Source organism: Argentina silus (assembly GCF_951799395.1).
Source record: "Argentina silus genome assembly, chromosome: X".
NCBI lineage: Eukaryota > Metazoa > Chordata > Actinopteri > Argentiniformes > Argentinidae > Argentina > Argentina silus.
In genome coordinates, this window is record NC_139653.1 from 21558484 (window position 1) to 21585869 (window position 27386).

At 40.8% G+C, this 27386-nt stretch overlaps 1 protein-coding gene across 3 annotated transcripts in view; it reads right to left on the minus strand.

Annotated features, from left to right (window-relative positions):
* The window catches only part of tasp1 (taspase, threonine aspartase, 1), a 52552-nt gene extending 33164 nt beyond the window's left edge, over nucleotides 1–19388 (minus strand). For 2 of the 3 annotated variants that reach the window (XM_083695987.1, XM_083695988.1), the window contains exons 1-12: nucleotides 19232–19388; nucleotides 17867–18074; nucleotides 17547–17614; nucleotides 16252–16320; nucleotides 15546–15666; nucleotides 14252–14336; nucleotides 14016–14095; nucleotides 12640–12746; nucleotides 7823–7942; nucleotides 7592–7670; nucleotides 3101–3211; nucleotides 209–316 (exon numbers count right to left, since the gene is read on the minus strand). In XM_083695987.1, the coding sequence (XP_083552113.1) occupies nucleotides 209–316; nucleotides 3101–3211; nucleotides 7592–7670; nucleotides 7823–7942; nucleotides 12640–12746; nucleotides 14016–14095; nucleotides 14252–14336; nucleotides 15546–15666; nucleotides 16252–16320; nucleotides 17547–17614; nucleotides 17867–18026 (1108 nt within the window). In that variant the 5' untranslated portion in view covers nucleotides 18027–18074; nucleotides 19232–19388. The remainder of the gene's footprint in view (nucleotides 1–208; nucleotides 317–3100; nucleotides 3212–7591; nucleotides 7671–7822; nucleotides 7943–12639; nucleotides 12747–14015; nucleotides 14096–14251; nucleotides 14337–15545; nucleotides 15667–16251; nucleotides 16321–17546; nucleotides 17615–17866; nucleotides 18075–19231) is intronic. The other variant, XR_014554930.1, reaches the window with a different exon arrangement.
* Between the last annotated feature and the right edge of the window lie 7998 nt (nucleotides 19389–27386).

Here is a 27386-nt window from a genome sequence, read left to right on the forward strand (position 1 = left end):
ACCTGAGACTAGGGGTGTGAAACTAGAGCCTGTTTGTGGTGGTTAAAAACACAGACCACCCGCCAGGAAAGCCACAGCTCCACCCTCCATCCCCGCCTACTTATCCTAACTGATAATGGATTTGTAAATAACCACTGCTGATTCTTCGCTGCTGGTTGGGTAGGTGGGTTTATATAAGGTTACGTTTGAGGTGATTGCTGGGGCTTACCTAGTATAGCCTGGATGTCCTGCGATGCCTGGTCTTCCACACATCTGCAGCACCTTAAGACAATGACCCCACCGAGAACACAGTCCTCACTGGCCAGGAAGGGGGAGCCTGGAGCCATGGGGAAAATGTAAACATTAGCATATCCTGAGTCACAAGACAGAAATGAAAAACTCTCCTTATGACTGAGTATTACATTTACATTTTAGACATTTAGCAGACGCCTTTATCCAAAGCGACTTACAACAAGTACATTTGTCTAAGTAAGTGAATCATTTATACATCAGTCATCATAAGAAAAACAAATCTATGCTAGGACCAGGGGCTATTGGCAGTCACAATGCTAGAAGAAAGGAGATGAAGAGGTCTTTAGGAGGGACAGTCAAGATATAGCCTTAAGAGATGGGTCTTCAGTCCACCAGCAGGGCACAAGGACAGTGAAAAGCCATGGCCGAATAGCGCGACTGCTGCATCCACATAGATGTAGCGGTGCCAGGTGGCCAGACAAAGTGGAAGAGCAGAGCGATCGGGCAGGGGTTTGGGGATGACCATTGCTTTTAAGTAGGGAGGGGCAAGTGTCAACTTTTAAAATATGTTTAGAGAATGTTTCTGGGTAAGCAGATACGTTTCAACAATCGTCATGTTTCCATGTATGGAGGTCCACTCTGAAGGACATTTTGAGTAGAAAAAACATGAAATTACTTGACAAATTCAACTGAGCTAAGAGTTATCAATATTCCAAATCTTTCTGTACTGTTAAAGTTCTCTATCTTTCTGGGCCAAGTCAAACAACTGCAAGCAATTATTTTGTCCACTGCTTTTGTTTTATTAAGCAGGCTTAAAAAGTCCAGTCCATCTGAAAGGGCTGGTTTTAACACATACTAGGTTAATGATAGGTGGTGTAATTTCACCAGGAAGCTTCATTTACAGGAAAACATCCGGCTAAATTAAAGGTAAAGTCCTCTTTACATGTAAAAGGAATAGAGAACAAAACATATTCAGCACTGGTTGTTTCCAAAAATCTCTTGATACTGAATGAGGGCATGTATAGTACAAGGAACAGAGATAGTGTAATGTAATAGTGTAATGACCTGCTTGTATGAGTGTAAAAGAGTGTGAATAGATTGGACTACAGACACGGGGTAGGGGTAGCTATGCTAATCACATCTAAAGCAGTGTCCAGCTAGAATCTAAAAACAGGAAGAATGTGTTATTTTTGCTTTTGCAAGTTTACTCATCATCAGTCGATCAACACGAGAATGGACTACGTAGAGAAACGCAACAGCAACCTGCTCTATAACATGACATGCTGTGTTGAAATGTTATCTCTTAGTGCATGTTTCCATTCTGGAATAAGCCTGACTGTGAAGTCATGTTGGATCCTCTGTGGGTCTGATATGTAGCTACATTCATCTGCCAAACTCAACATTCAATCTCCAGACATGTCTTGCAATTAACTATATAGCATGATGATTTATTTGAACATTTAAATTAAAGTACAGAAACAAGCATCTATGTACTTGATATGAAATGCCTGTTACAGCTCAAAACTAATTTGATAGTATGATGGTTTTAGGCCCAATCCCACTTTTTCGAGTGCCCCTCGCTTTTCGATTTGCCCCTCAGAACAGAGTTACAAGGTAGTGGTTGATATCTTCCCCAATGAAATGGGACAACCCTTCAAGACCGTGACACGTCATCAGTATGCAAATGCAACAAGAAAATGTGTCAAAATGCGGGGCTATCATGCACAAATCAGCCTTAAAACAATGTTGTAACATTAGCTAGCTAACTAGAGACATCAGCATACTAGTGATTTTTTTGTTATGCTTGTTATAAAGAAAAGTCTATAACACATTGAAACGACATTAATCTAAGATAATACGATGGTTATCATAATTTTTTAAATCTTTATTAACGAAGAAAATACTTACATTTGTGGTTTTCTTTTGTTGCTTGTGCAGCGTTCACCACCATCTTGCCGATGATTCGCAAAGCATTCTGGGAGATTTCTTATAACACTCGGTTTTGAGTGTGCCTCTGAAAAACCTCAGTTTGGAGGGTCATGTAGCCCTACCACTTCACCCTACCCCTCTATCCCAACAAGAATCGGGACACCCTACCCCTACGCGTGAACGTGCAAACCGGAGGGTAGGGCTAAGTGGTAGGGGCAAGGGGTGTATTGGGATTGGGCCTTAATACATATTCTATTTAGAGAACTTTCTTTAATGGATCATGTAAGAGACAGTCATCATGGCTCCCCACTACAGTAGGATTTATGGAGCTTTGTTTGACTTAATGTGAGGCTTGAAAGACAACAAAAGGATAATAAGCTGCTCCAAAATTACTACATCTTGCCCTTCCAACTGTCCTAGTGTCACAGATGTCATGTCAAAACCAACCAATGGCAACAGACTTCTTACGGAGGCTAAAACGAGGCCAAATTCACAAAATTTAGTTTCCACACTTAGCCTGCAGTCCTTTTTTCTCTGCTTCCTGCTTTTTGTGCAATCCTAATGGTCACTCTAATAGGCCTCTCTGAGGAGAGAGCCAAACAGTTAACAAGGCTTACTAAACAATGACCACTTCTGAAAATAAAATAAATAAAAACCCAACTTCAAATGAACTGTCAACAAAATATTTATGTCGCCTGAAAATAACTGCAGCTGTCAAATATGAATCTGTGGAACATTTGTGGGCCCTGTTTGAACACATGTAATTGATCCATAAATCAAAAGCTGTCTGGTTTGAGCCCATTGTTTCCAGTTAGCTATTTCTTATTTTGCTTCAATTTTGTACCATCATTTTCTCCATGCTGACTGAGCCCTGTGTTTCAGTAAACAGATGCTTGGCTGACAATGCCTTGGTGGGTAAGCGTAGGACTGGGTTACTTACTGATGAACTTGTTTTGCATAGCCTCCAGCAGCGCCTGGTGGGCATCCTCAGACTGCATGGCAGCAGAGCACTCCCGTGCCAGCATGGTGCGAATGAGATGTTCCCCACAGCCTGGCAATACAACCACAGGAAGAGAAGACAGGGTGAAACATAGGACAGATACTTATCTATCTCAATTCAGTTGCAGAACTGTCTGTTTGAACTTTGTCAAGTCCCTGATATTAAGATTTGTTGGAAAATCCAAAACTAAAACTGGCAAGGGTGATAGTTGGCTGAATTTCACAGATTGCTCATCTACAGCATCAATGGAGTGCCAGACACAATGCAACAAACAGAACACATCTCTGCACATGTTCTTTGGCTGGAGCACAGAGTTGTCAGTCAAATAGGAGGAGTCAGGACATGCCACACTGCTGTAAGGGAATTACATACCAGCACACTTAATGTCTCACTGCTCAGAGTTTATCAGTGATGGCTGAAATACAGCTCTCCAAAGAAAACAAAATGATTCCACAGTAAGGTTGTGTGTATGTTCACAAATCACCCTTCGTATACGTACACAACTTGTGATGTTTTTCTGGGGTACTGAGTTTTAAGATCCTGATGTTAAGTTCCCTGATGCTGTTTGATGTTCTTCAGGTCGATTGCCATTAATATGTGGCAGAGTGCAGCTCAAAACAATAGCAATTTCTTCAGTACTTTAACAAGCCAGTCATAAAAGCACAAAGCATGGGAAGTCCATACAGATGTCGCACCTTAATCCCCACACCTCCCACTCAAGACAAAGCAGGTGTACAGTATACAGGTAGATGTCAGATGTAATGCAATACTAAAGTATCAAATGATCTACAATTGAGGTGTTGTTACATCTTGCGAACAAAACATAAAATCCCCTTATATATATATAAATATGCTGTTAACATAAGGATACTTAAAACATGCTCCCTTCCAAAGGTAAAGGAAGCCAGCCAGCACTTTGGTAAGGATAACAAATAAATAAAATTTAAAAAAAAAAAAAACTGAAAAAGAAAACAAAAGATGTCTGGCAAACACTCAAGAGAAAACCCATAAAGACTAAAGAAAATAGCCTTGCTGTTTCTGTAAACACAAATGAAGGCCCCATAAAATATCAGGTAACTACAACAAAACTGTATGCCGGTTGGTTACTGTGGCAACCAGATGCCTGAAGTAATTTTGAGTTCTTTCTTAACGAGAGCAAAATGCTGGATTGGCCCGGTACCTTGCCCTCCGTACTCTGTTTACCGTAAACTGCACTGTCCCAAGGGAAATGGATATTATGGCAGCACAACCACAGCGTAACTGGAGCTTTAACAAGAAAAGAGCACTGTGAGAGCTCCCAGACCATATATAGGAGAGACATTTAAATAACATAAAACAAACTGACACACAGTGTCACAGCCAACCACTGTGAGAGGAAACACTGCCGACTTGTGAACCGTACTCGCGGCAACCACAGCAAAAGAAAGACCGAACAACAAGGTCAACAAAGAGACCCACATATGAAGAAAGCCCTGCATACAAACTGGATCAGAATGAAGGCGAGAAAGGAGAGGGGGAGAAGAGAGGGGTGGAGAGGATCAGGGAACTAGACCAAACTCCATGTGTCAGAAACTAAATTTCTGCTTCTTTTGATGGGAATGCCTTTCAAGTTTGGGAAATTAAAAACAGGTGTTGTACTGGAACACACATTCATGCTCCCCATCCCCATAAGAAAGCTTTTTCAATTGTGACTCACATGAAAGGAATACCCATGCTAAAGGAAGATGGGGAAGTAGGTGACAAACTATAGAGGGCAAATAACTGGTTGTGTTTTTGTAAACCTAGAAGATTCAAACACATAACAATATGGCTTTAAGTGGCTAATGAATACATGTTCCAAAGGAGGAAATTTAAGGGATGAAGTTTGTCTTGGAGGGGAAGAAAACTAGTGAAGGCACTTCTGTCGTGATTCAGCTGGTTAATACAGACTAGCCTCTGTGCAGTCGACCATGTGTAAGTGAGCTTGATCTAGATTCTATACAATATGGGTCAAGACCATATTAGCTATAGTACAGCTCCATGACAATCGCCAATGGGGGCATTATCTCGTTTGCATCCCCATGTTGCTGGTGGAGACTGTAAGCTACATTACTTCAGTGGTGAGCTCCCTAAACCACTATATCACAGACCAATGCACTGATAAAGTCCTGTAGCTGCGGGTGAATAGGCTGTATTGTATTATGTCAGAAATACATGAGCCACAAGCCTGTGATTCAGGATGAATGTGAAAGGTTTCCAGGGGTCTAGGAGCATAAGGAGTAACGCTGGCAGTATGTGTCACATTCTAGCTATGAGGTGTGCATCTGATTACAGCACGAGGAAGCACATTAACGTCAGTAGCAGTTTTATAGGGTGTCTCGCTGTTAAAGTCACTTCCCTGCCCCAAATAATTATTTTAATAAAATCATAGGCACCCTTTTCACTCAAGTCCTTTCCAGTGTTTCCTGGCACAGTCACCTGAATCCCTCACTGTATGCCTGTGGTGACGAAATCAAGCGTGATTAAGTCCACTCAACGCTCGGGTGCTGAGAGACTTCAGTTATCTCTGTGGCCCAAAAACACATGACCCAAACTTAAGCTTGTCTGATCAAATCAGCTTCCATGCAGAGAAAAGCATTTTGCTGGGAGTACACATCAAAAGAGTTAATGTTCCCAGAAGCTAGCCTACATGCAAACCCATGTCTACCCATCTTAAAAGAAAGAGGGACAATATAGCATCTATTCAGAAACATACATCTCAGAAGAACCTTTATGCACAGCAAATGAATAGTGGTGTTCTTTTCACTATCAAAACCGCTTTTTCTACACAAACCCAGGCATGCACATATACATTGTATAAATACATTAAACACTCATGGCATTGCTTTGTTGGCATGGGTACAGACAATATGAAAAGGAAGGGTTTCTTTATTCATGTGACAGGCTGCGTTAGTTTGAAAATGTAAAGCCCACTGCCTCAGGGTTCTCTCGACAAGAACCAGAGGCAAAGCAGAAAATCTTATTTTGCTTAAAAAATATGTACTTACTTAGCATGTGGCTAAGACATTTTACATTTTGGTAATAAAAATAAATAAAATTCAGCAGATTCCTTTACGGCACACAAGACATAACTGTAATGATCAACTCATGGTCATTCAATTGTTGATGAACACCAGTGTCTGTTCCTGTACAGCAGGCTCCATTTTAGACTGTTTTATATATTGAAATGAAGTAGCATATAGTTTAAAATAATACCTGAAAATGGCAAAATAGTAGCTGTCCACAAGCACATTGCAAATGCATACTTTTGCAGACAGAAAATGGACCCTGAGTTAATTTTGGTAATCTGTCTATAGCCTTCTCCAACAAAGTGAAGAAAAGAGTCTGTGCCAATGAAGCACTTGTCTAATTCAAGCTAATGCTGTTGTTTCTGCGGCACCATATTCTCCAACAGTCCTGTCTATGGCAGCTCAGGACAGCTGGTATGTTTTCTACCCTCCCCTAAAATTACACCATTCTATCATAATCAGGACATAAAAGAGTAGTTAGTTCAGAAGTTGAGGAGGAAAAAACTGTAGAATATGTTATCCTAATATCAAATTATAATTGATTCTGTCTTCTGTTACAGAAAAATAGCATAGTAACTCTCATTGACCCCTACAAAAGTATGACCTTTCTATTGCTGAACCTCTCAAATAAACACATTTTGACTTTGAGGAAAGCTGTGAATTTGCAAGACTCCCTAGTTGGCCCTCCTTCTCCCTCACCCTCACCCTCTTTCTCTTGACCCACCAGCTATGCTCAGCTCATCCGTCTCACTTTGAGAGAGACATGAAAGAGAAACACTACACTAACAAAACAGAACCGCTTGGTTGATAAAAATACAAAAAAGCAGTTGTTTTTGATGGTTAAAAAGCAATGTGAGGAGATGTCACACATCAAATGCAAGGACAATGGGCCTATATACCAAGATGTCACCACCATCTAGCTAATGCACACCAGATGAGCCACCTTGTTGATTTTGAGGTTATTTTCACAGACCTTGAGAGGGCCAGGCCATGGAGGAGTAATACTGCCTAGACATTATCACATCCACTGCAGGTGTCCCGTGTTAAACTTTACTGCAAAACCAGTGAGCCTCACAATCCACCTGGCATGCAGCTGACTAACAAAGGGCACTACACAATGACCCAATCAACTGAGGAAGTAACTGATGTAGATCTCTCTGCAGAAAAGGGGGGTGGATGGAGAGCATTAGCGGTCATCAAAACCATGACTCAGTGTGGCTAAATAAGAGACCTAAATCATACAGTATCTGTATCTGAGTACTATGAAGCTCAACAAACGATTCATCAGAACTTTAAGCAAGTAAAAGCAGGCCAGAGTTGGATTTCTTTACACTCTACATAGGTCAAATTAAACATTCAAACAATGGAGGGAACTTTTTGATACCTGAGGTACTCACTGCTGTAGAGTAAGGGTTCAGATTACAAGCATTCTCAGCCCAGCAGCCACATCCATAATGAGCAGCCTATGAATAGAGAGTGGGAGGGAGAGACAGACAGGGAGAGGGGACAGGAAGATTTGAGTAACATGTAACATCTCTTATGGAAACATATAGCTAAAAGTTGAACATTAAATGCATGCTCAAGTTGTATGAAGTAGAAGGATGGCCATGGTTACCTGACCGACTCTGCCAGGGTGTTTCATTGCCAGGCCACCACTGGATACTGCAGAAGCCACGTTCCCCTCCCGGTCCACCACTATCGCACCCACTGTGTCCAAACACCCAGAGCCATTCTCCTACGGAAAAACAGAGTCACAATAGGAGGAGAATCAATTATCAGATTATTAACACAAAGACTTGGGAGAAGTTCTTGAAAAAAAAGAATGAGTCCACTTTTTGAGAAGAAACCCTGACACAGAACCTGACAGAAAATTCCTTTGAAACTTTACCCACTTTAAACATTAACGAGAGCTTATTGTATGGGGATCCGATTAATCTTTCTCTCCTCTTTCATTTTTCATTGGTAACACACTGTTGATCTTTTAAAAGTTTGTTTTTATTCGCTGATTGCAGTTTGCTTTGGAAGGGGCTTGTTTGCAAATCGTAGAGAGCGGCCGGACCGTGCGATAAATCAGCTACTACAGGGTAATTGTGCAGAGGGACATTATGATACATGATCTGGACTCTTCTCTTACCATAGACTGAACATCTCCAGTGAACCTGGGCTAAAAACAACAGCCTCTTAAAACAACAGCCTCTTTTCTTGATTTCTGCTCTCCAAAACCAACCCTGTCTCAAGGCACATTAGAACCAGCAGACTCCAGGGACCAGACATTTCAGGAGGTTCCAGCTGCAGAGAAATATGTATTGATTCACTTTCTCTAGTTCCACATCAGTGTCCATGCCTCACCTGCGAGGTAAAAAAATAAATAACCCAATTTCCCATCTGGGACAATAAAGTGATTGAATTGAATTGAGGTCGGGCAAGGCAGGACATACAAAGACAAATTAGTTTAGCATTAGTCAATCCTTTCTTGAACGGCAGAGATTATAAATCTGAAAAAGTAAAATCTTACTGTAAAATATATCGAATTAAATTAGAAAGTACAGTTTCCATTCCACATCTTTATCCATAATCTGCAAAGACTTTCACCTATGGAGCAGGTGCTTGTGTCTCTATCAAAAACAAGAGAAACGAATGGGAACATTTTTATGGCTTGGCAAACATGAGATTTCTTCTTTTTTTTTTTGACATAAAAAAACATTCTGTATGAAAATCAAAACCAGACATGCAATCAAAATGTTTCATGAAATCCACATGATTCTCTGATACAGCCCCTACTCAAAGCACTGGAATCCTCAAATAGAAACTTATGATTATGAACCCCTCTATCTTGGTATTCTAGCAACTGCTTGACATGTGTCTGAGGACATACACAAATATAAAGCATCATTTAAATAAGGTATACAATAACATTAGCCTCAAGCATCACTTCCTTATGGTTGACAAAATGGTCCACATTCCTACCAATGGAAAGCAGCCGTGTCAACAGACCTGAGATTGAGTGGTGGTTAAGGAAAAGGACAACATATAAATCATTAAAAGGTCAGGTAGGTCTTCTCTATACCACATGGGAGGAGCAAAGGAAAGCAATTCAAATGCATTTAATCCTCATTAACTTGTTTTTTGGCACCTAAATAAATCAACTGAAACATAAAGTCACCTAAAACAACAAACAGCTGAACAGAGTTATTGTTTTCTTTTAAAATAATATCTGCTTAAAATGGCATGGATTAATGAAATTGAACTGAGTAAATAATAACGGTGTGTTTGAATAAATACAAGTAAACTGCCTGAGGCCTGGGGCATTTGCACAGGATGTAACTACCATGTAACTACCGTCGCAACACTGTGCCATCGCACCATCTCCATCTTCTTAAGATTTCTACAATTTGGATGACAGATGTATCCTTGAACTATTTGTCTTTCTGGTTTATAGACATAACAACAACATTGGCTGAACATACCCAAGGTATAATAATTGTTCCCCACCAATCCGGTCTCTGTTCATTCATATGCCACACGCTTGGGACAATTTTGATGAAACTTGGGTGAATGACGGGTCTTCCCATACAGATGTGACATTTACAAAATTACACTGATTGGCCCAATTTTGACGAAACTATGGTGAAAGATGAGTCTTACCATAGAGATTGTTTAGGAGTTTCAAGGTGATGCCGATTCATCATTAATAGGATGCAAAGTGGAGAGCTAGGAGTGTTGCCTAATGCAGCAGGCATATAGCCTTATGAATTTGGGAATAATATTTTAAGAAATCAATGCAAAGAAGCAAGACTGATAAAGTGATGAAATAAGCACTACAGGTTCCGGTGACTTTTCAGTCTGGCTACGAATGAGAAGTATAGCCTAATGCGATAGTCCTGGTGCCTAAAAAATGTGGGATTAATATTTTGTGAGTGAAGTGTGTTATGCAGCATAATTTAATACCGACACTTGGCCTCAGTCACATTTGTAACCAAATAATTTGGCTGTGTAAATATTTTGCCTTAGCCTATTTGTGAAATTTGTGTTTGAAGTAACAACAACTCTTGGCCAGACTCCCCGCCTCCTCCATCAGGCCTCTGCAGCTCATCCAGAACGCTGCCGCTCGTCTGGTGTGTAATCTCCCAAATTCTCCCATGTCACGCCCCTCCTCCGCACCCTCCACTGGCTCCCGGTAGCAGCTCGCATCAAATTCAAGACCCTGGTACTTGCCTACCAGGTGGCAAAGGGAACAGCCCCTCCCTACTTGCAAGCAATGGTTAGCCCCCAAACCCCTGCAAGATCACTCCGCTCGTACACCTCGGCTGCCCGTCAACAACCTACCCGATGTGTTTTGCTCGTTTCAGCCTCCCAAAAATAAAATAAATTTTCAGCAGCATCTGGATCTATCTTAGTGTCACACTATTGAAACATGATGCACCACCATTGGATATTACCATTCACCTGAATGCTTCAGACACTGTACTAAAAGAAAAGACTGAAATAGACATAAAAGCTACTGTATAGTATATCTGAATTCCCAACCCAATAACAGTCTCTAAGGTTAGACAACAATCAAAGCTTGTTGTGCACCCGTATTGGTAGATATCTTAAATCTTCATACACCACACTGTCAAATAATGCCATCAAGTAACCACTGCTTGTATCCTGTTTGTATGCAAGAGTGTGTGTACAGTGCCTTGTGTAAGTAATGGAACAGTGAAGCATTTTTTTCTTCTTTTGGCTCTACACTAGAAAAAAAAGATTTTTAAATCAATAATGAGGTTAAAGTAGAAATGCTCAGCTTTTATTTGATGGTATTTGCGTACATATTGGTTTCACCATTCAAAAATGAAAGAGACTTTTTAGACATAGTCCCCCTGTTTTAGGCCACCAAAAAGTGACATTTGCTTGTACATTTCAGAATTCATCCTGCAGCAGTTTCATCATCAATGAAGACAAGTGAATCAGTTCCAGTGGAAGCCATACATGCCCAAGCCATAACACCCCCTCCACCATATTTCACAGATAAGGTGGTATGCTGTGAATATTGGGCAGTTGCCATCATTCTGGTACATGTTAATCTTTGTCTCAGCTGTCCATAAGACCTTTTTCCAGAACTCTGCAGGCTCTTTTAGGTAGTCTCTGACACATTCACACCTACCTCCTGGAGAGTGTCTGTGGGACAGTTGTTTTGGGGGTTTTCTTAAGCATGGTGAGCATTCTTCAGTCATCCACTGTAGAAGCCTTCCTTGGCCTCCCAGGCTGTTTTTGATTTCTGAGCTCACCAGTGCTTTCTTTCCTTTTAATGATGTTTTTAAGTTTTATTCCAAACTGTTGATTTTTGTAGATTTAAGGTTATGGCTATGTTTTGATATTTCAGCCTCATAATGGTTTCTCTGACTTTCATTGACTTCTCTTTGGTCCTCATGTTGACAGACACCAATAGCAGACTCCAAAGGAAAATGCAAAACCGAGAATCAATACTAGACATTGATAGCTCTCTTATGCCTGCACAAATGATGTGATGGAACACACCTGATGAACCAGAAACACCTGTCAAGCCAATTGTCCCATCAGTTTTTGCTACCCTGAAATAGGGGCAGTATGCATAAAAAGTGTTGTAATTTCTGAATGGTGAAACCAATACTTATACACATATCAACAAATAAAAGCTGTTAATCTGTACTTTAACCTCAGTAATTGTTTGATTTCAAATCCAAACCTTTGGAGTGTAGAGGCAAAAGAAGGAAAAATGCTTCACTGTCCCATCACTTACACAGGGCACTGTATCTACTGTACGTAGATACTCACTACTGTACGTAGATACTCACTCACCGAACACTTTATTAGGAACACTATACTAATACTGGGTAGGGCCTCCCTTTGCTCTCAAAACAGCCTCAATTCTTCGTGGCATTGATTCCACAAGATGTCGGAAACATTCCTTTGAGATTCTGGTCCATGATGACATGATTGCATCCCGCAATTCCTGCAGATTTTTCTGGTGCACTTTCAAGCTGTGAATCTCCCGTTCTACCACATCCCAAAGGTGTTCTATTGCATTCAGATCCAGTGAACACTGAACTCACTGTCATGTTCATGAAACCAGTTTGAGACGACTTTTGCTTTGTGACATGGTGCATTACCATGCTGGAAGTAGCCATTAGCAGGGTAAATGGGTAATGGGTAGATGGGTAAATTGTGGCCATTAAGTGATGCACATGGTCAACAACAATACTCAAATAGGCAGTGGCATTCAGGATGATTGATGAGTATTAACAGGCCCAAAGTGTGCCAAGAAAACATTCCCCAAACCATTACACCACCTCAACCAGAAGGTGTACAGGTGTTCCTAATAAAGTGTCCAGTGAGTGTATATGTACAGAATGTGTCTTTGATTGTGAGTAACTCAAGTGCAGTTTCTTTGCTTCAAGTGGCATTACTCACGTTTTCACTTGATTGTCTTCTTTTCTTTGTTTGCGTATACCCTGTGTCCATTTTTTCTGCTAGCGCCATCTTGCGCTTGTTCCTCTTGTAAGCTGATAAACTGAACTCTACATAAAACATAAAACATTTTCTCAAGGATATGACAAACACTTGTAGCATGATTTCTCCAAATAAAAACATTCCATATCTCTGCTAACTAACTATGATTAGTAACCAGACACACATTTCACTCATCCCGATCAAAACTAACCAAATACATGTAGTTGAAAGACAAGCTCTATGCACACTGAATGAAGAGAAGAAGACAGATTGAGCGATCTGCATTATGAAGCAGTCTTCAACAGACCTACGCTCAATATAAACTGCCAATAACAATGGACAGTATATACACAAAGTCCTACAATACACAAAGTCCTAATTACGGTTCAAAAACCTCCAGCAAGGGAAACAACTGCTTCAGACAGGTTATTAGATAAAGAATGCCATTGTTTTTTAAGTCCTTTTTGTTCTGCTCATGTTCAATCTTTTAATCAAAGAGGGTTAGAGGAATACAATCAGTGCAATTACGACATTTAGAAAATTAAATGGAATGCAATCAGGCCCAGTAAAAAATAACATGTAGCCGCTGCCTCTTCTAAGGAGGGAGGGAGAGTGCCAGATGAATAAACACACTTAATTGCTTCTGAATCATTCATCAGTGTTTAAGAGGATGGCATGAAATTACAAGACATGAAATAACTTCAGTTACATAGACCATCTAATGTCACAGCGTGCAAATGGGTTGCATACGGTATAGCAGTGCTTTAATGTCTACATAATCCTATGGAAAAGCTCTTAACAAGACACAGACAGATATATGTGTGGTACCAGCTGTTTCCAAAAACCATCGTCCCCTCTTGCCTTCCTCGAACACACTGTGCAGAGTAAAACTGGAGTACTCTCCAGTACAGTTAACACATTACATTAAGCTACTGCACTGATCTTTACTGTGAACAACAGATTCATCACTCGGATTCACATCAGTGCGTTTGCGTGCAAACACCCTATAACTACAAATAACATGAACATAGCCTTCAAGACCAACAAAAATCTTTGTGGGTCTTTATATTTATTGCATTTTATATTGGAGTATAAAGGGTCAACTTGTTCTCGTAAGTTATTTTCTAAGCCAGGATCAGTTCACACTCCCATAAAGGTGAAGAGTGAGTGGGTTTTCACTAGCATGGTGGTTGTTCATTAGCACGTTGATGACATTGTTTTCCCTTACAACAACAGTTTTTGTTATGCTAGCTGATTAACACTGAGATACCTGACCTAACATCCCCTGCTAAGAGATGTCCCAGAAGGGATGGGACACCCAGAAGGATGATACTCACTGGTGGCCATTTTCTCTGATGGACAAGGTGGTATCCCATGGCTCACAGCCCAGTCATGTGCTCCTCGCCCCACTAAAAAGCTGAGAAAGGACAACATGGCATTAGTGGAGGAAACTCTACCATATCATATCAACATATCAACTTTCTGAATCAAACAATCAGAACAGAAAATATCTAGAATAAAAAAAAGCATCAGAGTTCTGCAGAGGTCAGGGAGTAATAAAAAGAATGATCACCAGGGGGGTATTCGACCAGCTGACAGTTTCCCTTTCTGTGCTTCACTTAGAAGTCTGTTTGCCACCAACACAGGGTTCTTTATGCCTAGAAAAACAGAGGGTAAATCTGACTGTTAACAACAAAGCATTCCATGTCTAGGATGGCATACAGAGGGTTAATTCAGCTATTCCTATGAAACCAATTAATGAATCAGCATGATTGCATTAAGTTGCAAATGATTGATAGGACCACTCAGCAGCAGCTAACGAGACCATTGATTTGTCTACCATAGCTTAGTAGTTTCATTTGCCCTAGCTCAAGATATCCAATGATTAACTATTCATTCTTACCGATACAATACATGAAAAGTAAAAGCGTTTTTCCCCTAACAAAATGTATCATGAATAGGATCCAAGCATATATAGTATGGGACCACTTTGGTGGCAACTCAAGGATGTAATGCTCCAATACACTGTGGTCTTGGTCAGGTTAAACTAGTTCAGTTAAATGAATTCCCATTCATTTTTATTGCCATTCCAAAGGGGTCGTATCCAGGTGGTTTTACCTAACTGATGACTTTTAAGGTGCAAGAACAGTGCATCAGAGAGCTGAACAGACAAGACCTGGCATCAGTCTATGCTGCCTCTGATTCAAAAAAAGAACCTTCCCAGAAACATGGGCTTGAAAACAGGCATCTCAAATCTGGGCCAAGAAACTTTCATTTGTCATGTACCAATTTCATGGATGACTGTTACATCATGCAGTGTAACAAAAACAATCTGTTGTTTTTTCCTGACTCAATGTGAAAAGCCTACTTTCACCTCCAGGCTCTTGTTTTTAGTAGATCACGTGGGCTTACTCAAGAGACCTGCCTTTGCTTGAGGCCTAAAAAACAGGACAAGCTGAAATGTTAACAGTATGAGCTGGTTAACTTCCAGGTAAAGTTAGGGAGGTCATTCCAACATACCATTTATGATGCCAATAGTATTTCTCTCTTTAAGTTGGCTTTGCAAGAGAATCAGCAATGGCAGAAATACACTTTTACACCCCTTTTTACATGTTTGTGCCAACATGAACAGTACTTTACTGGATCAGATATTTTCTTTGTCCTTTGAGGCACAGTTCCAGCAACTATGGTGGCTGCATTACCAGGCCAGTACAGTACAGCTCAGGTCGGTTCAGTAGTATGATAAGGGAAGCAGTGGAGACATGGGGAAAGCAGAATTGTTCAAGGTCACATCCTTGCTACAACCATACATGTAGGTTACATACACTAAAATTACATAAATATCAAACACATTAACAGTAACACACCACTAATGGCGCCTACAGCTCCATAATGCAGCGACTTCCCATCCATGATGCTGGCATCACACTCAATCTCCCCAGACAGATTCAAGTTGGATCCCATCCCCGCATTAGTAAAGGGAGAATCCTGTGAATATCAAACACTTTGAAGAGTCATGCTGTAACAGACAGACATTTAAAACAGTCATAGCTTACATTTCCAAAGTTTCATAAAGTGGAAACAATACTTTTCTACAGAGTTGAGAGAAGAAACAACAGGGTCCCCTTTGTCCTGAAACCTTGTACCAAATTACTGTGATGATGACTAGCTTCTTTATACCTGAAGCATTATTTTACAAGCACAACTTATATAAGTGAACTGCTTACTGCACTGTACATATATCTGTCCAATCTATAGTGCAACTAGAGAGGTTGTCAACTTCACCCCTTTTTTTTCAAACTTGCCCCTAGAAAACTTACCCCTTACATCATCAGAAACCATGTATATGCATGCAAAGTTCGGGGCAGGACAAAGTAGCTTTAGCTAAATACAGACTGGTCATATTTTTGTCAGTCCATTTTTGTCAGTCATTCAGTCCATTATATGGATCTGAGGCCTAAATAGCATCACATTAATTGTAAGTTTTAAAACCAGTTTGAGTGTGTTTGTCTATTCAGATTCAGTGTGTAATAGTGGTTTATGTAAACAATCTCTGGTTCAAAGGTGACCAACCTCAAGCTCGACCAAGGCTGCAGCCACAGCCTCTACTGCCAGGGCACCAGCTTTGAGTCTGTCAACAGCCTGGAAGACAGAAATGGAGTGCATAGTACAGTTATTTCTCAAACGGTGTTAAAAGAAAATCACCCTTGCAAATTTAACTCAAACTATGGGTTAATCAATTTCACTATGCAGCCTTACTCTTCACAAGTTCACACAGCTCGTGATTTTATCTCAGACATTGCAAGCCTACAATCTAGATGTTAGCCAACCTAGTAGCTAGCTAGTGTGACATTCTCTCCCCCAATTGGTACAGTATGTTGCTGAAGTCGCAGAGAAACATTTTCATAAAATAGAATTGGTTCCTTTTCTGGTCGCATCGCCCAACTGTAAAATCACTCATGTCTCTGGATGTTGCCTACTTGAATTGGAAAAAGACTGATTTCCAGCCCATTCATTGCTAGCAACTGATTCTGGGGTGAATGGGGGGTTTTACACTCAAAACTGTAATTTCATTGTGATAGTACTCCGATACCAACGGTGAAGTATTAAATAAAACTGCTGTTTATCTGCTGTAACTTAAAATCGGAAAGCGTAAAACATTACATTTAGGCGTGTAGTGACTCTGGCTCTCTCTGTGTAGCTCTGAACAGCTGTGGCTGGCAATGGAGTGTTATCAACACATAACTCACATTCCCTGGCACATAGTGCCTCCTCTACAAACACGTCTCCCCTTACTTTCATCCTGCACATTACCAGTGCTCTGGAGCCTCATCTCACTTTATCTCTCTCTCCATTAATCAACGTCATCAAATCAGATCCCCATTTACTGTATTCTTAACAATCAGCTATCCCTCCTCTGTGTCTGCAACATAAAATAGACCTAATCTAAAGCCTAAATAACGCAATGTACAAGAGGGTATGAATTAGGCAAATTCCTTGTTTCCTTGTGTTTTTCTAATTTAAATTCCAAAGCATTTTATTTTTAATTCAAGATTCAAGATATTTATTAGTCATATGCACAGTAAACAGTAAACTAACTATTGGAACATGGTCAGATTTTTTCAATTTATTGAAAAATCATTGAAAATGAATGCCCTTTTTATAAAAACAAATTGCCTGCCTAATTGGAATTCAATTAATTTACAGAATTTATGTAATTTAAAAGGAATTCGCCCTGACTCTGGCATGAATACTTAGAGACCCGGGCCTATTCAATAAAATATCAGTACCAAATAATGGTAAGTTGATAATGATAATAGTAATGAAGTTGGTAATGAGATTGGTAGGCTAATCATGTGCAAACTCACTCTCTGGCAAGCTCTCTTGCACACATGCTTGTATTCCTTAGCTTTGGATTCTGAGTGGTATCCTGCCCCTGAAAGCAGATAAAATTAACAGTTATTTCAAACACACATACAAATGGTCTGTAACCAAATGCATAAGGAAAAACTGTTTTAGGCCTATTGTCTCAACAGCAAGTAATCCAATCACACAATAATCATGTTTGCCTCGCTTTCACTGCATAGTAATTCACTGTAATAGGCCTACTTATATCTATTAAACAGTATAATATCATTTTCATCACTTGGTGACGAGGCTAATTATATGAAATGTTTGATACACAAACCTGCATGCACCAACACAAACCCAACGGCTTTCCCCGTTTCATTCTTGCTTGATACTTGGTCCTGTTGGGTGGACCGTGAATCGGCCAAGGGAGGCGAAGGTTGCCGTTCTTCGGCAGACTTCATTGTTAGATTCTCCATAAGCAGAGCATAACTTGACATGCATCATAGCCTATCAGTCCATCGTAAGAATGGCATCCTGACTGACACCTAAAAGGAGAGAATATAAGAAAGAGACAAGAAAACAAATGTACAGGGGCGATGCAATTTGACATAGGCCTAACTTGAATGTGAAAGCATAGGCTAGACACATTATAGGATAAAAGTAAAACATTTCTAGTCATTAACTGTCTAACAATCCCACCTCTTAAAGGTCAAATCTGCAATATTAACTGCTGTTTAATGGTCATTTCAATTAATAGCCTATATTGTGTGTTATGATGGGGTGAGACAGGGTTGTTTCACAAACAATGTAGCCTTAAAATAGACGTTTGTATAAAACTACTATTAATCACATGGACTGTTAGTCCTTCCATCTAGAGTGATCATTACATTTCTCCAGTCCCACCATTCATTCCCAAATCAAGTGGCAGGGTTGCCACTTAGATACACAAACACATTAAGAATCACAACTTTTGTCTATAATGTAGCTAGATACATAAGTAGAAGGACAACAGGGGCATCGACAGCACAAGGGCAGAACAGTCCTCCTGACTGTCAAAACAGGCTCACCCAATGACAAGCCTGTGTACAGTATAATGCTGGGGTGTTTGACAGTGGTGGATCATTCAGAAAGCTGTCACTGTAGGTTGGCCAGTGATGTCATGTAATAATAATGTTATTTAATAATGCAAGCTAACATAATTGGACATGCATGTACTACAGTGAGTGTAGGCCTACATAATGCAATACTAAAGACACAACAAACAGGACTAGCTAACTTAGCTAGCTAGGCCTACTCATTTCAACACAGCTAGCTGCTAATATGGGAACAGATTTTGTCAGTACAGTCAAGTTGAAAGTTACCATCGTGAGGGTGGGATAACAAACTCAAATCTTAGCCAGCTATGTACAATTGTATATAGACGGATAACGTAAGTAGCTAACTAGTTAGCCACATGCTCTGTTTCTGATACTTTGTCAATTTTGCCAGGTAGGTGGCTAAGTTAGCTAATGTTAGAATGAAGACAAACTAGCTACCTTGCTAAAAATGTTACCAGCAAAATGAAAATTGAGAGAGGTAGCTAGCATGCTGCCCACATTTTATGTTACTCTTTCACATTGTAGGCTGGTTTGCTATGCTAGTATTTAAGTATCTTACTAAGCAGGCACCGGCATTGCATCCACATTGAGGAGACTTGACTTACTCAACTGTAAACTTCTTTGTGCTAGCATTTGCAGACTTGCAAAGTAGCTGCCACAAGCTCCCTGAACATGTTTTTAGGTCTCTGTGAAGTAGCTTATTTAGACAGCGGCGTCACTATCAAAATAAACTTTTAGCGCCCTGCGCTACTGACAGCTAACCTCTTTGCTAGTGCTGGCTAAATCACTTCCTAGTTCACACGTAGTGACGTAAATGTGCACGCCCAAAACATTGCCCCACGTGTTGAGGAGAAAAGCAATCATTGTGCTTCTCGCTTGAGAGATCTGTGCCAAACCGAGTGGGGAAGGTTGTTCTAATCAAGGGATAGACCAAAGAGATAATAAGAATAACAATGTTGAGGCTTGCACACATCAGTCACGTTGAACATAGAAGTTATTATATAGATTGATATTTTGCAGGAGCAAATACTTTGTAGATTCTGATATGATTGTGTGAGGTTCAGGGAGTTTTAAAAAAAATATTATTCATTATCAATATTCTCACACATTTTCTTTAGTGTCTAGCAAAGGCCAACTTCCACTGAACATACTATTCATAAAGTCCACAAATCTTCCACATCTTTTATTATCATTACATTGAGTTGTTTTCTTTCTACCAACATAATTAATTCATTATTTAATATCAGAATCATCCAATTTGTTTGTATCCCTAAAACGACTGTCCATCCTGTTACACTGCTGAATGTCGACAGCCAAGTAAGCATCCATGCCTTATTTCACCAAATGTTCAATGTTTTGTAGTGCTTAATTGATTACGTCAAGCATAACATGTCCACACTGTTACGCTAGATTAGGAAGGAAATTAATAAAATGTTGATAAACATTTGTTGAATTCATCTGTATATGTGTACAGTGATCTAGCATGTTCTTCTTCACACGGAGTAATGGCTACATTTAGGTCTAAATGTCCACACTGTTATCTGGTCAGTGCATTAGTATTGTATACTGTAAAGTAACAGGGTGGACATATTTTGTGTGGGATATGCCTAGAAATTATTTGAAGTACCTGACATGTCCTGCTTCTGATTCAATTGTATTTCAAGAATGGGAAATTAAAACTTTTCAAAAGTTACGAGGTCCACCCTTTGTTGTAAGTCGCTTTGGATAAAGGTGTCTGCTAAATGCCATAAATGTAAATGTAAATGTAAATGTAAATGTCCAAAAAGCACCAGATTGTAGGAATGACCCAGCCACAAGAGGCGTTCGTTCCACATTACAGTATTTCTCCTTATGTTGTATGTGCTGAACATCAAAGACAACATTTTTACATGCATATTCTCCCCAAAAACAAACTTCAAAAAGAGAGCTTTTCCTCCAATGAGCAAGGAGATTTGAACCCTTTTAACATTTATACCAACTAACCAGCTTACCTTTTAATATATTTAACATATTATTTGAGTCACAATGTTGTTCTTTGGAGGGAAAAATAATATATCTTTGTGTTCCTTCAATGGAAATGGAAATGTTTCTGTAGTTTTTTCTTGTTCAATCCTCACAGAAATGTACCTCAAGTGATGGTTATGAAAGGTCAGTCTAGGTCTTTTAGAGACATCATGTTGGTCCATTTCATCTTATTATCTCTTTTCAATGTACATTGTTATACTAATGTTTTGCTATTGTCAATATGCCCCCCCCCCCCCCCCCCCCAAAAAAAAAGAAATATATATATATATATATATATAGTATGATTTATCCCCCATGTAGAACTCATGTAGTGTACCAGGTTGTGGTAGTTGCTATCAATGGGTCTTCATCTCGCAGGAAATTCAAATGTACACAGTGTTGCTGAATTTTCCCCAGTACAAGCCTGGAGATGTTATCAATGGTTGAGGAGAGGATGGGGATTACCTAAGAGTGTCTGTCAGTCAGCAGGTTGTTAAATCCTGCCAAGAAACGTTTAATTAACCCTTCTATCCAGGCACGACTCAGTACTAGCCAAAAACAGAAACACCAGACCTCAGCACTGAGGTTACCTCTCTCAATCTGGAAAAGGTAAACCCCAATCATTTTTAAGAGCACATATATAATTCTCCAGGCATTTTCCATTCTGTCTAGACATGTGTATAGAAGTTTCATTGTCCAAGGCCTGTTAAGGTGAAAATGACAGCAGAGGATTTGAGTCAGAAATTAATCATATGGTTTGCAAGATAAATGCTGTCATACATTCCTACTTTCACAATAAAATGTACCCCTCTGTGAAAATAAACTGTAGGTGGTCCAGGTCACAGACATCTTTTCTCAACTACAGTAGTCTTTTAATACAACACAATACAACTTTATTAGTTCAGTTGTAACAACCCCCCAGACAACACAAAAGCATTAACAAATTTGAGAGAACAGGATCGGCCACAGTGCATGACCTTTGTGTCTAAGGGTCTTCAAAGGCACAACAGCAGGAGATTGTAGCAGAAGAGATGAGAGAACTTCTGTAAAACACATATTATCCTTTAGGTAGACAGTGATAGCTTTAGTACATACACCTCACAGTTAACACTGAGTTTCTGATCAAAATAGGGGTCTAGGGACCAAAAACAAGCTTATTTTTCTTTAATCATATGTGTAGGAAAATGATTTTAATCCCCCCCACATACACACACACACACATACACATGTGGAACCCTCAGCTAAATAAGTCAGGACAATATGATCAAATTGAAATTGTGTAAAGGATGAAGTGTCTGAACCATTTAAAGAACAAGGCCACAGATCAGCGAAACATTCTTCCTCGTCAAAGCAGTGAAGGAGAAGGCATGCTTTGGTGTGAAGAGACATGCTGCGTGAATGCTTTTTTAAACAGAGTAAAATAAACAGAGGGAGCCGTTATGACACATTCTGCCAAAGCAACAACCCACAGGAATCCTGCAGGAAAACACTCAGAAGGTGATGCCTTTTTAATTCAGCACTAAACTGCTGTCTGACCATAAACTGAGCCTGAGCACACAGTCTGGACTCTCTCTAAGTGGACCACTACACCCCGGCTAGGATGGTCATAAAAGCTTTGACCCCTCCTATACAATATACATCATAAGTGTTACACTGGATATGCAGGCAAATGGCTTTGAACCAGAACATGATTTACAATGGCATAGTTTGTATAAAATGTGTCTTTGGTCTGAATTTGTAAATGTGTGTATCAAAATAAGCATAAGCTTGTTTCTATTGAGTGGGATGTTTTGACTTTTTGGGTCCCTTTCAGTCAGAATGAAGAGATTTTTTGCAGCTGTGGAACACATGAGTATGATGTTTGACAGGACACAACAGAGGATCGGGGTGGGACGTGTTTGACTGAAGAGGTAAAAGATGCCACACAAACCACCAGATTGTATTATGTGATAAATTACTGACAGTTCCCCCAAACCATGCTCTATAGTTGTTATTTGGCAGAAGCTGAACAAAGGAATTCCAATGAAGACACTCTACCTCATTAGTACAAAGACATGCCATTTTCATTTCAGCATAAGTCAAAAATACTTTTTGAACACTTTATTATGTATTTATTCCTGTTTGACATGTGATGAACCTCTGGGTACAACCTGTTATGGCAACCTTAATATTAATAATCTGACTCCATTTCAATTAATTAACACTATGTGCAAAGAATTGTGGAGTTTGGGTTGACTAGAGCAAGAATCGTCAAGTGAGAATAAATTAATTAAGGCTTTTATTACATTATAAACAAATACCTCCATTAAGGCAACATTTTATGTTGCTATAAAACCTGTAATGTCGCTTACTGTCCTGGAATCCTGTGTGACTGACATTAAGTTATGGATGGTAAATAACTTCCTCCTCCTGTTGGTCATTGGGCCAAGAAATCGGAGGTCAAATTTCACAGAAGTGGCGCTCAATTTAGAGAGATGTCTAGTTTCCTCCAAAAACAAAGTAACAAATCTTGGTATTATTATTGACTCTGACCTTGCATTGGACGCTCACATAAAGAGCACATACAGAATAGCTTATTTCCACCTATGCAATAATGCAAAATTAGGGAAATTCTCTTTTACTACAGGATGCTGAAAAATTGATTCACGCTTTTATATCATCAAGACTCGATTACTGTTACATTTCACAGCTCTCTACTGGGGTACGGAAGTGCGTTTTCCAGGGGGGTACAATCATCTTTTAACTATGATGCAGGTGATTGATGGCGATGAATGCTAACTATTTTGATAATGCCCCAAATTCATGAAAAAGTTTCTGAAACATAAAAATAACAACAACAGCAAATATCGAATGTGGCCAATGGTAAGGTATTTGTAGTGAGGGTCAAAAGGGAAAATTGACTTCCATACGCCAGTAGAGGGGTGTAACTTCAGATTTCCGGGATTTTTATGCTTCCAGTGTGAGTCCTACTATCTGGGTGCGGCAGCCCAGGCCAAGTTCTAGGTCTGTATTTGCATTAAAGCATTTCATTTTAGCTTGAAAGCAGAAATGCAAGACCTACACGGAAAAGGCGCATTGGACGACTGGCACGAACCTCTGGCCTATCCGATATGGATGTGCAGTTGGACACCTTTGTTGATTTGTGGAGATCTACACGTCCAGTGATGATGAAGCTCTATCATGGCATAGATGCTGACAAATAGGCCTAGGCTATTTACCTGCCACCCTGTTTGACCGGTGAAATTGCGAATTGGCAGCCTCGCCAGTTGGGGAAAACAACAAGAAAAATCTGTTGTTATGAGAGGCAGTTTAGTACACATCTCTGCTCTGGTCATCTTTCCTTCTTTTCGACTCATGAGGGGTAAAAACGAGTGCACAGACCTCACCGCAAGCAATTGTTGCAAATGTTACAACAGAAGGGACAATTGATCAGCTACAGTAGGCCTGGTTACAGTGACTGACATCATTAAGGGGTTGTATGGACAAAACTGGATAAAAAACTAAAATGGCTGTGCCATTGCATTCTGAGTGAGACCTGCAAAATTGCACAAAATGCGCTGACAGAGGACCACATTTTCCTGGTAGGCCTAGATGACCACAGACTTCAAGGTCTTGCTTTTAACATATAAAGCCCATAACGGTCTCGCAACTGAGTATTTAGCAGATCTGATCAACTCCTACCAACCCACTTGCACCCTCAGATCGAAAGGTGCTGGATTGCTGGTCGTCCCCTGCATCAAAAAGAAAATAGCTGCGGGGGGGGGGGGGGGGGGGGGCCTGCAGAAGAGATGGCTGCTTAGCACTTTTGCTCCTGCCCTTTTCCCCTTTTTTAGTTAAAAATACCTGTAGATCACTTTTATTTCAACATTTTAACTCTGGCAATCGTTTACTAACTCCTCGTAAATCAAAACGCCGAACACAAGATCCACCAAGCCATCAGATTCTGACCAAAAAGTTATATTTGATGAGACCAAAGGCGAGGGAAACAAGCTAACCACCATGATTGAAGCAGCCATGGAAAAACAGCACCAATTCATCTAATTGCAATTCACTGACCTGTATGGAAGATTTGATGACATTAAGGCACACATGGCTGGCTGTACCAAAGATGTGAGAAAGCTCCGTACAGACTGCAACAACTTTCATAAAAGAATGGAGAAAGTTGAGAAAAGCACAATGGACAACAAGGCTAACCTGGGGGACGTTGTAACCAAGTAAGCAGATTTGGAAGATCGTAGCCACAGGAACAGCGTTCGCATGCTGGGAATACCCAAAGGTGCAGAGGGTACTAATGCCAACCAGTACATCTCCACCAATGTCCCTAAATGGTTCCCCAGCTTGGGCCATCAGAGAATGGAAATCATGTGGGTGCACCGTATCCCCCTTCCCCACAATGCCAACTCCAATGGCACACGGATACTCATTTGTAAAATGCTACGTTTTACTGACCGTGACAGAATCCTCAAGGCAGCCAGGCAAACTCCTCACAAGCTTGGGGCCAGAGCGGCCCAATTAAGCATGTAGCTTGCCTAGATTACCTTCGCAGAAAGGTCACACCTGTCCATATCCAACTTTCAATTCCATGCTGTTTCTATTACCTTTCCTGTCAAACTTCACATTGTTGTTATATATTGTCCCCCAGGCTAGCTTGGTGACTTCTTGGAAGAGATGGACTTTTCAGTTTCTTCCCTGACGATGGCACACCGCTCACACTACTGGATGACTTTAACATCCAGTCAGAGAAGTTTCACTCGTCTGGCCTTCTTAACCTTCTCTCCTCATTTGACCTTACCCTTTCCCACTCTCCTTCGACTCATAAGGCTTGACCATGTCTTCACAAGATCCTCCCATACCTCCAACCTTACTGTTACCCCTCTTCCAGTTTCTGACCATAATTGTGTATCCTTCTCCCTTCCCCTCAAATCCACCCCCTCTCAGTCCGACTCCACCCATACTCCCTCACCTATCTCTCTTCCTCTGTCTTGTCCTCCCTACCCTCCCTTCTATATACTGATGCTGCCTCCTCCACCCTCCTGTCCACTCTTTCCTCATCCTTTGACTATCTCTGTCCACTGACCACAAGGCCAGCACTATCCTCTCCACGTGCTCCTTGGCTGTCTGCAAGCTTGTAGATTAGGGCTCCGGGCAGCGGAGAGGAAATTGAGTAAAGCCGCCTCCCTGATGACCTAAAACCCTCTTTCTCTCCTCCTCAACTACACCTCTGCATCAGCTGCTAAGCTTCTTACTACCATTCCAAAATTCAATCCTGTGCCTCTGACCCAAGGAAACTGTTCTCCACATTGTCCTCACTCATCAACCCACCCTCTCCCTCCCTGTCTGCAGATGGCTTTGTCACCAACTTTGAAAAGAAGGTTGATGACATTAGCAGCTCCTTCACTCAACCTCTCGCCAACACTGCTACCAGTCCTTCCAAACCCAGTGTGCTACCCTCGGTCTGGTTTATCAACTCTTTCTCCCCTGATGATGTCCTAAAACTTGTCGCATCAAAGCGGGCAACCACCTGCTCTCTCGACCACCTCACCCTTTTTCCAATCCATCTCCAAAGACCTTCCCTTCCTTACCACCATAATCAATTCCTCTCTATCCACAGGATCTGTCCCAGCTGCGTTTAAGACAGCCAGAGTCAAGCCTCTTCTCAAGAAGCCAACTCTTGACCCATCTGCTCTCCATAAGTACAGACTGGTATCCCTTCCCTCCTTCTTATCTAAAACCCTTGAACGTGCTGTCTCTAACCAACTGTCTCACTATCTCCTTCAGAACAACCTCCTTGAACCTCACCAATCCGGCTTTAAGGCTGGGCACTCTACTGAGACTGCTGTCCTTGCTGTGACGGAGACCCTCCACTCTGCTTGAGCTTCCTCCCTCTCCTCTGTTCTCATTCAGTAAACCACAAGATCCTTCTCTCAACCCTCTCAGAGCTAGGCATCTCTAGATCTGCATTCTCCTGGTTTGCGTCCTACCTGGCCAATCACTCTTACCAGGTGATGTGGAGAAGGTCGCTGTCCTCTTCACGTGCCCTCACCACTCGGGTCCCCCAGAGTCACTACCTATTTTCAGCCGTAGACTGAAGACCCATCTCTTTAGGCCAGTGTTTCTCAACAGGGGTGCCGCGGCACCCTTGGGTGCCGTCTGGCATCTTTAGGGGTGCCGCAGAAACGTGGCTGACACTAGGCTAATATAGTGAAATTGAAATAAATGAATGCATCATTTTGGAATCTTTCTTTTAGCTGTATCATACAGTTAAGTAAATCGAGGCACACATCAGAGAAAATAGTTCGGATTAATTTTCTAGTAGCCTACCGACGCTGCAATCAGGAAAGTAGGCTGCATGACGTAGGCAAATACTTTTATTTACAGCGCGCGATATCGGATGAGTTGTCATAGCGTTGTGCAGCGGTTAATTAGCCAGCAGCATGGAGTTTTTGAAAAGAAAAGCTCCACAGTCTGAATACTTTGTTCGTTTGAAAAGCGAAAAGCCGTTGAAAAGCCGACAGGAGCAGGTGATGTTCAAGTGTGCGAAAGTCTCAAACAATGCACTGGAGGCTAGCTACCTGGTAGCCGAAATAATAGCTAAGGCTAAAAAGCCTCACACCATTGCCGAATCAGTAATAATGCCAGCCTGCACGGCTATTGTAAACAAAATGATAGGCCCACAAGCAGCTAAAGAGATCGCAAAGGTACCACTTTAGAACTCTACCATTGGAAGGCGTATATAAATGACATGTCGGCAGACAT